General features: G+C 41.0%; 1 protein-coding gene across 2 annotated transcripts in view; it reads left to right on the top strand.

Moving 5' to 3' along the window:
* Positions 1-15,350, top strand: part of atm (ATM serine/threonine kinase) — a 190,193-nt gene that overhangs the window by 134,015 nt on the left and 40,828 nt on the right. For both annotated transcript variants that reach the window (XM_041198875.1, XM_041198876.1), the window contains 8 exons: positions 2,002-2,150; positions 2,836-2,940; positions 3,308-3,427; positions 3,823-4,057; positions 5,032-5,184; positions 5,868-5,987; positions 6,446-6,651; positions 13,197-13,404. In XM_041198875.1, the coding sequence (XP_041054809.1) occupies positions 2,002-2,150; positions 2,836-2,940; positions 3,308-3,427; positions 3,823-4,057; positions 5,032-5,184; positions 5,868-5,987; positions 6,446-6,651; positions 13,197-13,404 (1,296 nt within the window). The remainder of the gene's footprint in view (positions 1-2,001; positions 2,151-2,835; positions 2,941-3,307; positions 3,428-3,822; positions 4,058-5,031; positions 5,185-5,867; positions 5,988-6,445; positions 6,652-13,196; positions 13,405-15,350) is intronic.

Genomic DNA, 15,350 nt, shown 5'->3' with positions numbered 1-15,350 from the left:
GTTAATCAGAAGCTCAACTGGACCAGCCATATCAATAAATTGGCTACAAGAGCAAGCCAGAAACTGTTTCTGTAACGTCTGTAAGCATGCCGGTGCAGCAGGCGGTAAAGAAGGCAAATGGTATGTTGGCCTTCATAGCCAGAAGATTCGAGTACAGGAACAGGGATGTCTTGCTGCAATTGTACAGGGCCTTGGTGAGGCCACACCTGGAATATTGTGTGCAGTTTTGGTCTTCTTATCTGAGGAAGGATGTACTTGCTATAGAGGGAGTGCAGCGATGGTTTTACCCAACTGATTCCTGGGATGGCGGGACTGACTTTTGTGGAGAGATTGAGTCGATTAGGATTATGTTCGCTGGCGTTCAGAAGAATGAGGGGGGATCTCATAGAAACCTATAAAATTCTAACAGGACTGGACAGGGTAGATGCAGGAAGGATGTTCCCGATGTGGGGGTGTCCAGAACCAGGGGTCCTAGTCTGAGGATACGGGGAGACCATTTAGGACTGAGATGAGGAGAAATTTCTTCACCCAGAGAGTGGTGAGCCTGTGGAATTCGTTACCACAAGGTAGTTGAGACCAAAACATTGGATATTTTCAAGAAGGAGTTAGATATAGCTCTTGGGGCGAAAGGGATCAAAGGATATGGGGAAAAAGCGGGAACAGGTTATTGAGTTGGATGATCAGCCATGATCATAATGAATGGCGGAGCAGGCTCGAGGGGCTGAATGACCTACTCCTGTTCCTAGTTTCTATGTAAGTGACACACTTGTGGGGAGGCGGTGGCATAGTGGTATTGTTACTGGACCAGTACTCCAAAGACCCAGGGTAATGCTCTGGGGACCTAGTTTGAATCCCATCATAGCAGATGGTGAAATTTGAATTCAATAAAAATTATGGAATTAACAGTCTGATGATGACCACAAAACCATTGCTGATTGTCACAAAAACTCATCTGGTTCACTAATATCCTTTAGGGAAGGAAATCTGCCACCCTTACCTGGTCTGGCCCTGTGACTCAGAACCACAGCAATGTAGTTGACTCTTAAATGCCCTCTGAACATTAAGGATGGGCAATGAATAAAAAAAAATTCTGATTCCAGAAAGTTTATCCACATCTAGAAGCTCAAGTTAATTTGCCTCAATGGGTGCAGCTGTAGCAACACTTGAGAAGCTCAGTATCATCCAGTACTGAGCAGTTACTTGTCAGGTGCCTTTGACCCAACATCTACCTGATCACCAGTTTACAACAGCTCACCAAACTTAGATCAACGGCGCCTCTCTCATCTGTGACCTTTACCAAAAAGACCAAGACTGCATATCATAGGAACAACATTGCCTCCAAGGTCTTCTCAAGTCACACACCACCCTCACTTAGACATAATATCAGTGTGAGAGTTCTATCATCACAAGGACAACAGCAGTAATTCATGAAGGTTCACCACCACTTTCTCAGGGTAACTAAGGATGGGCAATAAGTACAGCCCTGCCACCATCACCTACAAACTTTATCTTTTTTTAAGTTGAAGCTTACTTTATCTTTCTCTTTTCACCTTAGATCATCTTCGCTTCCTGTATAATTTATTTGTACCTTTATAACCTCAATACTGAGTCTTTATATCACTTAACCTGAAAACTGCTTAATAAAACAACTCTCTGGTCCATTAACTCACTTTCTGCAATTGGCATTTCTGTTGATTCTTTCTCCCTTTTTCTATTATTTCCAATTATCCTAAAATACCAAATTTTAGTTTTCAGTTCTGATGAAAGGTGCATGCTCGCTCGCTCTTCTCTTTAAAAATATTGACTAACCTGACGTGTATTTCCAGTATTTTCTGTTTGTATGTCATATTTTCAGTTTTCTTTCACTTATTAAAAACATTGGGAATGGACAGATGGTGGCCATTTTGCAAATCTTGCATGCAATTATGTGTTTATCTATTTGTCTTTAACTTACAAATAGTTTGATGAAATCAAAAGTTGATTTGCATTTGTTGATTGTAGGCATTACAGAACTTTGGACTATGCCACATTCTCACTACATATCTGAAGGGACTTGAAGCTGAAAATGCAGAATGGTGTGAGGAATTGCAGGAAATCCGTTTCCAAGCAGCCTGGAGAAACATGCAATGGGATCACGTCTCCCCATGCAGGTATATATAAAGTTTCTTGCTTCAAATAAAATGAATCGTGCTCAACTTTTTTGTGAATGTGTTAGTTTATTGTATTGAATATAACTTCTCAGGCCTGAAGTTTGAATCTGGAATGCAATGCCTGAAGGTAAAATCAATCAGTGCTTACAAAGGAAATTGGAGAAGCATCTGAAGGGAAAAAAATTGCAGGGTTACGTTGAAAGGGTGAGGAAGTGGGACTAGCTGAGTTGCTCTTGCAAAGCTGACACAAGCTCATGGCGACAAATAGCCTCTATCAGTGCTGTAAACATTCTACCCTATAAGCTAAAGCTTAAAATATTTTCAGAATTATTTTGGTAACTTGTGTACCTACTTCTGATGTAAAGCAAACACCAACTGCAACTTATCACAACAACTTGTATTTATGTAGCGTCATTAATAGAATAAAAATCCCAAAGCACTTAACAACAACAGCCAATATTATCTGGACAGTACTCTAAACCCCAATTTATATACTCTACTCTTGGTAAGGTGACCTTCATGCTTCATAAATTTAAAAGACCTGAAGAAACAAACCCTTTACCTTTGCTTCAATATACTTTTGTTGAATTACACTTTATACATTGTAGTTATGGAGTTGTACAGGTACTTGGCAACTGAACATTTTTGATTTCCTAAATGGCCATTTTATGTTGTTTACTCCCAGAGATGAGTCTTCAGGACCCGGGTATCATGAATCTGTATACCATGCATTGCAATCTCTGAAAGACCAAGAATTTTCTTCTTTCCATGAGGTTATAAAGTTTGCCAGGTAACTTTGCAATCACTGCTGATGACTCTTTGACACTTTAATCCACCTTTGGCTAACTCGGAAACAAAGTTTTCTTTTTTATTATTACTGAAACTGCTCTGCTAGTCTTTACTGATCCTGAAATATACTGCAATTTATCTTAATTTTCTTTCTCATGTTAATTGTATTTCAGGCAAGTCTTCAAACTCTGAGACCTTGTATTTGTTTATTTTTATTGATGAAGGATGTCTTCCAGCATTTTTTTGTTTCTATGTCAGATTTCCAACATCCGGAGTATTTTGCTTTAATGTTATGATGTGTTCTATATTCGTTTACATTCAGCATGGATGTGAGAATGATGTTGAATTACAATTTATTGTGCCAACAGGGTGAAAGAAGTTGAAGAGTTATGCAAAGGGAGCTTAGAATCGGTTTACTCTCTGTATCCTACGTTGTGCAGATTGCAGATACTTGGAGAACTAGAAACTATTGGGCAGCTGTTGTCCAGGTACCAGCCAATGTTTTGTTAGCATTTATACCAGACTAAGTTATATTTATTCTTTGTGTTTGGAGCATTCTGAGACATTTCTGAGGTATCTTTGCTTAAATTGCTGGAATGTCAGATGAGAACAGCATCAGACTTGGCTGTATCCCTCTAGAGTTAAATACCCCACCATCACTCATGTTTACAGTTCACCTCAGATAGCTGCTTAGGTGTATGGTACTGAGGCTGCATGGTGCTTTTTGAACTGCAGACCAGCAAGGGGTCAGCATCTGCTGATCGGGAGTGTTGCAGACAAAATGGGTAAGAAAAATTAGCAAAAGCTATTCCGGTCTGAGCTGATGAGAATCATATTCTATGCTCAGTTTTAAATTTCAACAGGATGTTATGTTCATTTCCAGATCTGCGACAGATGATGCATTGAATGAGGTCCACAGAAAATGGCAGCAACAACTTCAACTTCTCAAGGACAGTGACTTTACCTTCCAGGAACCTATCTTAGCCATGAGAACAGTTATTCAGGAGATGCTTATCAAAAAGGAAATAGATGACCAAAGGAAGAATTTCATTAAAGATGCTCTGACTGAGCATTTACTTCAAATGGCAAAATTAGCGCGAGCAGCAAGAAATTCTCAGGTTTGGCACCTTTTTAAAAGTTATTTGCTGTGGAAACCAAGTAGTGTTTCTACTTGTAAAATATTAAGCTGTTCAGGCAAGAATGCATTAGCTATATTTTAAAATACAAAGCAATATATATTTGTCTGCAAAACTTTGATCTTTATCACTGCATTCATATTACTGTGTTAGTGCACTTATCACTGAACTCATACTTGTGTCATCTATAAAATCACCTATTTCCACTTGTGTAACACTGCTCGACTTTCCCTCCATCTCAGCTCATCTGCTGCTGAAATTCTCATCTATGCCTTCATTACCCTTAGCCAACTCTTCCATTGCACTGTTCGCTGAACCCCCACATTCCACCCTACATAAATTTGAGGTCACCCAAAACTCTGCCTGTGTCTTAACTCGCAGCAAGTCCCATTCCCCTATCACCCATGTGCTTACTGACCTACATTGGCTCCTGGTCAAGCAACAACTTAATTTTAAAAATCTCATCCTTGTTTTCAAATCCCTCTAATACCTTGTCTCTCCCTATCCCTGAAATCTCCTCCAACCCCACAATCCTCTGAGATATCTGAGCAGCTCTAATTCTGGCCTCTAATCATAATTAATCGGCCATTGATGGCTGTGCCTGCAGTTGCCTAGGCCCCAAGCTCTTGAATTCCCTCCCTACACCTTTCTGCTTCTACCTCACTTGCCTCCTTTAAGACACTTCTTAAAACTCTACCTCATTGACCAAGCTTTTGGTCATTTGACCTAACATCTTATGCAGCTTGGAGTCATACTTTGTTTCGTTATGCTCCTGTGTAGTGCCTTGGGATGTTTCATTACGTTAAAGGCACTACATAAATGTAAGTTGTTTATTCTAGAATATAATATAAGAAAGCTGATGTCTCCCTTGCTTATACTTGAGGTTCCTTCTCAATGCAGTTACACTGAATATTTTCAGTTTATATGTATTTATAAAATGCATTGTTTGATTACAGCTGGCAGAGAAAGCCATCTTCCAGATCAAACAACACAATCCAGTTGGATTTGGCATTTCCACCTGGCAACTAGAAGAAGCCCAGGTCTTCTGGGATAAACAGGAACAAAGTCTTTCTCTTGATGTTCTCAAGCAGATGATTGGCAAGTTAGAGGTATGTTCAAATTATCCAAGCAAAGAACAGTGTCAAATGTTTTCTTGCACAATTAGTAAAAATAAGGAGTTGGGACGGGGGTGGTGCCTGGGTGATGGTTGTGAAGCCAGTAGGTTGCAGTGACTGCAATATGTTTGGTAAATACACAGAAACATAGAACATTGGCAGTGCAGTGCAGATGATTAATGTTTACTGACGTTGTACTTATAATTTACAGGACATTTTGCTAATTGTATAGATGAAGCTGTATTTCAATATGCAATTTTAGTATAATACTTAAAACAGATGCTAACTTTCAGTATGGCAAAAGAAAATCACTTTTGGAAACAGAAAAACAGTCTTATCTTTGTTGCTTTCTGCAAACGAGTTGTGGATTAGAAATGGATAAAGTTCTGTTTCTGGACCTGTATCAAAGCTGTTCTAAACTGAGTAGGAACTCAGAAAAGTGGTATTATTCATTAGTGCTCTTTACACCACAACATCATTTTTGAAATTACTTCTGTGGTGTTTGTTATGTAGGGGATGAAAAGGCTTTCAAAAATATTGTATTAAAATTAAGATAATGATACTTTATACTTTAACCTTATTAGGTTTTCCTCATTGTTCAGTTAGGTGGTCACATTTTTTTTCAGTTCTGATGTTTTAGCATCTTTCTGCTTGTTCTTCTGTCTTTATCTTCTTAGGTAAACAATAACGAGTCATTAGTGCCACTGTATATTGAGTGCCTAAGACTCTGTGGAAACTGGTTGGCAGAAACATGTTTAGAAAGTCCTGGCACCATCATGCAGAAGTATTTAGAAAAGGTGAGAATAAGAAAATAAACAATGACTTGTGTGCAGTAGTGACATATATGGGGAACAAACTTGTCTCTCAGCCCTAAAATAATGAAACTAATGCAGACCAAAGAAAAGGGCCATTCTAATGGCTAAACATCATAATGTTTAGCAAGAGGTTAGAGTGTGCTTGCTCAGAATAAATACGTACAATCATTCGTTTGAGTTCCATTAATTTTCATGGCATTGAGCCATCCCATAATGCGCAGCCTTTATTCTCCATTGCAGAATGCAGACACTAAATTAAAATCAAAATTATCCCAAGGGGCTTTCGTAAGAAACTGTCAAGTTTATTTTTAATAACATCATCACTCATCTCTGAAGCCCTTTTCCCTGTAAACAAACCTAAGTTGTCTACTTAACTATTTTGACATCCTCAGCCTGTAATAGGTATTACAGTGCCTAATTGTTGCCATTTCATTTTTCAGGCTGTGACTCTTAGTATTCAACACAAGGACACAGTTCACAATGGGAAGATGGAAGCATTTTTATCATTGGCACGTTTCTCAGATGCACAATATCAGAGTATTGATAACTACATGAAATCATCTGAATTTGAAAACAAACGTGCACTCCTTAAGAACGCCAAAGAGGAAATCCATTTGATCAAAGAACACAAATTTCAAACTAATAGGTACGCAGGTGTGAAACCATTTCTCATGAAGACAGTTCATATGCATACTTTGCAAAACAGCGTAACATTAAAATCTTCCATATTGATCCACAGTCTTTTAAACTTACAGGACTATATTACAGTCATCCACTTTGATTAATTTGAGCTGGTCTCCCACATTCTACCCTCTAAGCTTGAGGTCATCCAAAACTCTGCTGCCCGTGTCTTACCTCGCACCAAGTCCTGTTCCCCTATCACTCCTGTGCTCGCTGACCTACATTAACTCTTGGCCAATCAATGTCTTGATTTTAAAATTCTCACCTTTGTTTTCAAATCTTTGGTCTTGCCCCTGCCATTTCTAATTTCCTCCAGTTCCAAAACTCTCTGGAAACAAGGAAATAGCAGAGACTTTGAAGAAGTATTTTCTATCTGTCTTCACAGTAAAGACAAGAATAGTAGAAAATCAATGGGCAAAAGGGAGAGAGGAATTTAAACAATCACAGTTACTAGAGGAAAAGTACTAGGAAAACTAATGAGACTACTTGCTGGCAAGTCCTCTGGACCTGATGGTCTATGTGGTCTTAAAAGAAGTGGCTGCAGAGATAGTGGATGCATTGGTTATAATCTTGCAAAACTCCCTAGATTCGGGAAAGGTTTCAGCAGATTGGAAAACTGTAAATGTACATGTCAATTCAAGGAAAGGGGAAAACAGAAATCAAAAAGCTATAGGCCAGTTAGCCTAACATCTGTCTTTGGCAAAGTACTAATATCCATTGTTAAGGAGGGAGTAACAGAACACTTAGAAAATCATAATTCAATCAAGCAGAGCCAACATGGTTTTATGAAAGGTTTGACAAATGTATTAGCATTCTTTGAGAATGTTACATACAGGGTGGACAAAGGGGAACCAGTAGATGTAATGTATTTGGATTTCCAAAAGGCATTCAATAAAGTAACTTGCAAAAAAAGTTGCCCAAGATAAGAGCTCATAGTGTGGAGGGTAATTCATTGACATGAATGGAGGATTGGCTAACTAACAAGAAGCACTGAGTTGAGATAAATGGGTCATTCTCAGATTGGCAAACTAACTCGTGGAGTGCCACAAGGATCAGTGGAAGGGCGTCAACAATTTATGATCTACATTAATGACTTGGATGAAGGGACTGACTGTATTGTAGCCAAATTTCCTTACAATACGAAGATAGGTAAGGAAGCAAGTTGTGAGGAGGATACAAAGAGCCTGCAAAGCAATATATGTAGGTTAAGTGAGTGGGCAAAAAATGGACAGATGAATATAATGTGGGAAACTGTGAGGATGTCCACTTTGGCATGAAGAATTGAAAAGCAGCATATTATTTAAATGGAGAGAAACTACAGATTGCTGCATTACTGAAGGATCTTGGTGTCTTGTATATGAACCACAAAAAGCTAGCATGCGGGTGCAGCTGGTAATTAGGAAGGCACATGGAATATTGGCCCTTATTGCAAGGAGGATGGAGTATAAAAGTAGGGAAGCCTTGCTACAACTGTACAGGGCATTGATGAGACCACACCTAAACTACTAGGTACAGTTCAATAAGGAGTGCAAGAGAGAGAGCTGGAGAAGCATCAGGCATACCTAAAAATGAGGGACCAACCTGGTGAAGCTAACAACATAGGACTGCATGCATGCTAAACAGTAGAAGCAGCAAGCAATAGACAGAGCAAAGCAATACCACATTCAACAGATCAGGTCAAATCTCTGTAGTCCTACACATCTAGCCTTGAATGGCTGTGGACAATTAAACAACTAACTAGAACAGGGGGCTCCACAAATATTCCCATCCTCAGTGCTGGGGGAGCCCAGTATATTAGTACAAAAGACAAGGCTGAAGCATTTGCAACCATCTTCAGCCAAAAGTGCCAAGTGGATGATCCACCTGGGCAGCGTCCTGAGCTCCCCAGTTTCATAGATGCCAGTCTTCAACCAATTCAAATTACTCGATGTGATATGAAGAAACGGCTGAAGGCACCAGATACAGGCTATAGGTCGTGACAACATCCAGCATTAGCACTTAAGACTTGTGCTCCAGAACTAGCCACGCCCCTAGCCAAGTTATTCCAGTACAGCCACAACACTGGCATCTATCCGACAATGTAGAAAATTGCCCAGGTATGTCCTTTCAACAAAAAAGCAGGGCAAATCAAATCCAGCCAATTACCGCCCCAGCAATCTATTCTTGATCATCAACAAAGTTGTGGAAGGTGTCATCAACAGTGCTATCAAGCAGCACTTAGCCAGCAATAACCTGCTCACCAACACTCAGCTTGGGTTTAGCAAGGGCCACTTGGCTCCTGACCTCATTACTGCCCTTGAAACCAAGGCAGCATTTGGCCGAGAATGGCATCAAGGAGCTCTAGCAAAATTGAAGTCATTGAGTATTAGGCAGAAAGCTCTTCACTGACTGGAGCTATCCCTAGCACAAAGGAAGATGGTTGTTGGAGGCCATGCATCTATCCATGACGGTATCGTTAGGAGTGACCACTGCACAGTCCTTGTGGAGAAGAAGCCCTCTCTTCTCAATGAGGATACCCTCCACTGTGTTGTGTGGCACTACCATTGTGCTAAATGGGATAGATTTTGAACAGATTTAGCAACTGAAGACTGGGCAACCATGAGGCGCTGTGGGCCATCAGCAGTAGCAGAATTGTACTCGAACACAATCTGTAACCTCATAGCCAGGCATATCCCCCAATCTACCATTACGACCAAGCCAGGGGATCAATCCTGGTTCAATGGAGAGTGCTGGAGAGGATGCCAGGAACAGCACCAGGCATAACCTGAAAATGAGATGTCAACCTGGTGAAGCTACAACACAGACAACATCTGCGTGCCAGACAGCATAAGCAACAAGTGAAAGACAGAGCTAAGCGATGCCACAACCAACGGATCAAATCCAAGCATAGCAGTCCTGCCACATTCAGTCGTGAATGGTGGTGGACGATTAAACAACTCACTGGAGGAGGAGGCTCCACAAATATCCCCATCCCCAATGATGGAGGAGCCAAGCACATCAGTGCAAAAGATAAGGCTGAATCATTTGGAACAATCAGAAGTGGCATGTGGATGATCCATCTTGGCCTCCTCCAGAGGTATCCAGCATCACAGATGCTAGTCTTCAGCCAAATCAATTCACTCCACGTGATATCAAGAAATGGTTGAAGGCACTGGATACTGCAATGGCTATGGGCCCTGACAATATTCCGGCAATATTACTTAAGACTTGTGCTCCAGAACTTGCTGCACACCTAGCCAAACTGCTCCAGTACAGCTACAACACTGGCACCTACCCCGTAATGTGGAATATTGCCCAGGTGTGTCCTGTCAACAAAAAGGACAAAACCAACCCGGCCAATTACCACCCCATCAGTCTACTCTCAATCATCAGTAAAATGATGGAAGGGTTCATCAACAGTGCTAACAAGCAGCATTTGCTTAGCAGTAACCTGCTCACTGACGCTCAGTTTCGGTTCTGCCAGGTTCACTCAGCTCCTGACCTCACTACAGCCTTGGTTCAAACATGGCCAAAAGAGTTGAGCTCCAGAGGTGAGGTGCAAATGTTGCCACTGTGCACACTGCCCTTGTCATCAAGGCTGCATTTGACTGAGTGTGGCATCAAGGAGACCTAGCAAAACTGGAGTCAATGGGAATCAGGAGTCATACCAGCACAGAGCAAGATGATTGTGGTTGTTAGAGGTCAATCATCTCAGTTCCAGGACACCACTGCAGGGGTGGTTACCGTTGGTCAGAAAATTAACTGGACCAGCTATATAAATACTGTGGCTACAAGAGCAGGTCAAAAGTTGAGAATTATGTAGTGAGTAACTCACCACTTGACTCCCCAAAGCCTGTCCACCACCTTCACGGCACAAATCAGGAGTGTGACAGAATACTCTCCACTTGCCTAGATGAATGCAGCTCCAACAATACTCGAAGCTCGACACCATCCAGGACAAAGCAGCCATCTTGATTGGCACCCCATCCACCACCTTAAACATTCACTCCCTCCACCACTGATGCACAGTGGCAACAGTGTGTACCCTATATAAGATGCACTGCAGCAACATGCCAAGGCTCCTTCGGCAGCATCTTCCAAACCTGCAACTTCTACCACCAAAAAGGACAAGGGCAGTAAATGCATGTGATCACCACCATCTGCAAGTTCCTTTCCAAACCCCACACAATCCTGACTTGGAATTATATCACCATTTCTTCACTGTTGCTGAGTCAAAATCCTAGAATTCCCTTCCGAACAGCACTTTAGAGTACCTACATCAGATAGACCACAATGGTTCAGGAAGGTAGCTCACCAGCACCTTCTGAAAGCAGTTAGGGATGAGCAACACGTGCTAACCTCACCAGCCATGCTCACATCCCACAAAAGTTAAAAAAAAAAGTTTTGGTCTCTTTATTTAAGGAGGGATATTCTTGCTTTGGAGGCAGTCAGAGGAGGTTCAGCAGGTTGATTCCTGGGTTGAAAGGTTAGTCTTAAGAGGAAAGGTTGAGCAAGTTAGGCCTATACACATTGGAGTTTAGAAGAATGAGAGGTGATTTTATTGAAACATAAAAGATTATGAGAGGACTTGACAGGGTAGATGCCGAAAGGATGTTTCCCATTGTGGGGGAATCTGGAACTAGGGCACACAGTTTCAGAATAAGGGGTCCCCCATTTAAGACTGGATGAGGAGGAATTTCTTCTCTCAGAGGGTCGTTAATCTTTGGAATTCTCTTCCATTGAGAGCTATGGAGGCTGGATCATTGAATATATTTAAGGCTGAGTTAGTTTTTTGATCTACAGGGGTTATGGGGGGCAGGCAAGAAAGTGGAGCTAAGGCCGCAATCAGATCAGCCATGATCTTATTGAATGGCAGAGCTGGCTCTAGGGGCCAAATGGCCAACAGCTCAGATTTCTTATACTTTTATGAGATATCTGCAGTCCTCTAATTCTGACCTCTTGAGCATCTTCAAATTTAATTGTTCCACTGTTGGTGGCCGTGCCTTCAATTGCTTAGGCACCAAGCTCCAAAGTATCCGCCTGACACCCCTCTGGCTCTCTAACTTACTTTCCTCCTTTAAAATACTTCTGAAAGCCCATCTCTTTAATCTGTCCTCATATCTCCTTATGTGGCTTGGTGTCACATTTCATTTTATAATTCTTCTGTGAAATGCCTTGGGGTGCCTCATTATGTTCAAGGTGCTATATAAATACAAGTTGTTGTTAGTTCCAGTTAAGTGCCCTGGTCTTTTCTGTCTAATGGCATTTATGTCCTCCAGCCATTATATTGCATAGCTCTATCCCTTCATTCCATTACTAGATTATTACTTTATTAAAAGGTTGAACGGCATAAGCCCTTTTGGTTCACAAAGCACCATTAGGGTTTTTTTTTTTAGGTCTCCCTTCATATTATGGGGCTGAATTTTGCCGTCGGTGAGCAGGTGGCGGGACGCGCTCGCGAACACGCAAAATGACACGGGATGACGTCAGGGGGAACCCCCGACATCATTATGCCCTATTTAAATTTTCAGGAAGATGGGGGCACAGCCAAATCAGCTGTGCGCTTGCCGTCCTGTCAGTGGCCAATTGAGGCCATTGACAGGATCATTTAAACAATTAAAGGACCTGCCCATCCAACCTTAAGGTTGCTGTGCAGGCCAGGAGCCCTGGCAGGGAATAGAAAGAGCATGAAACCTCATCCTCTGGTGGATTGAGGTTTCATGTAGGGTTTAAAAAACTTAAAAGTTTTAGTGAAATTTATTAACATGTCCCATTTCGTGTGACATTGTCACATGAGGGGGACATGTTAAGGATTTTTTTACTTTTCTATTTTTAATGTTTGTATAAGTGTAAGTGATCTCCCTGAAGCAGCACTTAGCCTCAGAGAGATGTGGGCTCTTTTGTGCGAAAGAGCACACTCTCGCATTTGGGGAATCTCCGCGCCCCCCCCCCCACCCCGCCTGCACAGGAAACACATAGCACTTCCTGCCAGGCATTACGCTGGGCAGGCCTATTAAAATGGCAGCGGTGCCCGCTTCTCCGGCGGGGATCAGCTCCCTGCCCACCGGAGATTGGGTCGGGCCCGCCCGCCCAACAGGCAGAAAATTCTGCCCATGGACTTGATCCACTGATATCAAAATATAGAATTGTTAAAGCATTTCCATAAGGAGCCCCGTAAGTTAGATTCAAAGATTGGTCTGGGTTCGGAATTGTGTGATCCACAAATGCCGATACTGGTGGCATTCATGACTCCTTCAAGGTTAGTCAAACCAATTTAAAACGTGGAGCTAGTCTGTGACAGGACAAGCAGCTGCATGCTTTTCCACAGGAACAGGAAGAGAAATCCCAGGGATGCATCCTGCTGGAATTCTCCAGCACTAACTATCCTGTCCTCCTGGTTAGTGAAGGACACGTAATGATAAGTGGCCCAAATGAAAGAAAATGCAGAGAGCCAAACTGTCTGAAAGTTTGGGAAAAGACAACTTTCCTCAGTTGATTTTTGACACATTCTAAACGTTTTCTGGTTACTAGATATGTGGTGAAGATACAGCGAGAATGTGAACTAGATGAACGAGCAATGTGTGCATTGCAAGAAGATCGCAAGCAGTTTCTCTGTAAAGCAGTGGAGAACTACATCAATTGCTTGCAGAGTGGAGAGGAACATGACATGCGCATTTTTAGACTCTGCTCTTTGTGGCTTGAAAATTCAAGTGTCCCTGAAGTAAACAATAACATGAAGGTAATGCTGGTAACTATGCAGAGCTTCTGATGACAAGTTGTTTAAAGTTGTTAAGATTTCTTTTGGGAGAGGGATTTATTCCTTTCTGTTCTCCATTTCATATTTACTCAATCATCAAACTGAAACTCAGCCAATCTACATAGTTTCCAAACTTTTTACGTGTTGTATCCCCTCTAATTTTCCCACTTTAAATATGAGTCTACCCATATTGGCAACTGTCTGATACCTCACTCAAGTGACCAGTTTTCACGTCTGAATGTTTGTACATCAGCTCTGAAAGTCAACAAGATGTTTGACTTGTGGGGCATGAAGAATAAGCCAATTCTGTTTCCAGTCACCATCCACAAACTTGATCCAGCAGGGGATTTTTGAATAAGAAAAGATTTGGAAATTTGGCTGTTTTTTTTTTCCTTTCACCTCAGGCCAAGGGAATCTTATATTAAAAGAGAAGCATGACTTTTACAAATTTTAAAGATCTGGTTTTGAATGGTTTGCTGCCTTTTCTCCTTGTCTGCTCTCAATGGGTGTACCTATTTTCAACAAAGATGATAGGAACTGGTGTACTCCCAGGACTACGGCATTTTATAACTCACTAGTACAGACTGACGAATACAACTCGGGTGGCTTGTCCCTCTAATATCCCTTCACTCTCCTGACCACAAATCCTGCCATTCAGTTCTTCCTCCTTTTCACATTTGTGTTGAATGGCTCAACAATAACCTATTGAGATGGTGTACTTTCTTTCAGCAGTTACTGAAACTATTGGAGGACTCTTTAGGAAACCCAATGTATGGGAATCAAAGACCACCCTGGAATAAGAAAAAATGACTGAGCAAGGAAATCACAGAATCTGTAAGGCATCTCTTCTTATTCCAGGGTGATCTTTGATTTTCATACATTGGGTTTCCTAAATAGCCCTCCAAAAGTCTTGTAACTGATGTCCATTGGGAAGCTTCCTGGTACGGTACTGACCCAGAAGTTTCATATAAGCTAAAAACAGCCATGGAATGGGCTAAATTTACTCCCTCTTCATAACTCAATGGATGGGATTTGACTAATGAAGGAGTGGTAAATTTAGCCCTAGGTATTGATGTCTGCCTGTCTTTTTATATTTGTATTGAGAATTTACATCCCCCTTCCTTTGATACAGCTATAATGCAATTATTTAATTAAAGATTGGTACTTATTGCATTGCATTCTGATGAAAGTTCACTGACCTGAAACGTTAACTCTTTTTCTCTCTCCACCGATTCTTCCTGACCTGAATATTTCCAGCAGTTTTTTGCTTTTATTTCACATTTCCAGCATCCACAGTATTCTGCTATTGTCTCCCTTATTAAGTGATCAGTTGTTTTAAAAAAAACTAATCTGTTTTGGATCTGGCACTTGTCCTGCTAAAGCAAAATGAACTTTTATTGTAATGCATTATTCTTTCAATTATGAGATATTTTAAATTATGTTTGATATTTCGTAATTTGAAAGTTAGCATATCAGTAACTGTCACTCATAGGACTGCCAATTTCAGTCACGCAAATTAAAATGTGAGGAAATTTGGAACAAGTAGCGCTAATTGTGCTGTGAAACCTGCCCCCTCCCTACAAAGCATAAAGTCACCTCTGATTTCTACTCCATACCACCTAACCTCATGAGGAAAGTTCTACACAAATCCTTCCTGACCTTAAGAGTTGTTATGAAGATATCACATTGTTCACAAAAACTAAAACTTAAAAAAGAAATGTGCTAACACTCTTGTCAAGCTATGCTACTTCACTTGGCAATTAATATAGTAATGTTTATATTTGTTATCATTTTGATGAAAGGATGAAAACTGGCACTAAGTAGGTGCTGTACAAATAAGACACACCTGTTTGTCTGATTTTAACCCATTAATTTGAGATTAATTGATTATTACATAATTTATACTTCCCTGGAGACACTAAAACAGA

The sequence above is a fragment of the Carcharodon carcharias genome, chromosome 11, assembly GCF_017639515.1.
Source record: "Carcharodon carcharias isolate sCarCar2 chromosome 11, sCarCar2.pri, whole genome shotgun sequence".
In the NCBI taxonomy this organism is placed as follows: domain Eukaryota; kingdom Metazoa; phylum Chordata; class Chondrichthyes; order Lamniformes; family Lamnidae; genus Carcharodon; species Carcharodon carcharias.
The sequence above is the reverse complement of the archived record's forward strand: the minus strand, read 5'-3'. Positions and strand labels throughout refer to the sequence as shown.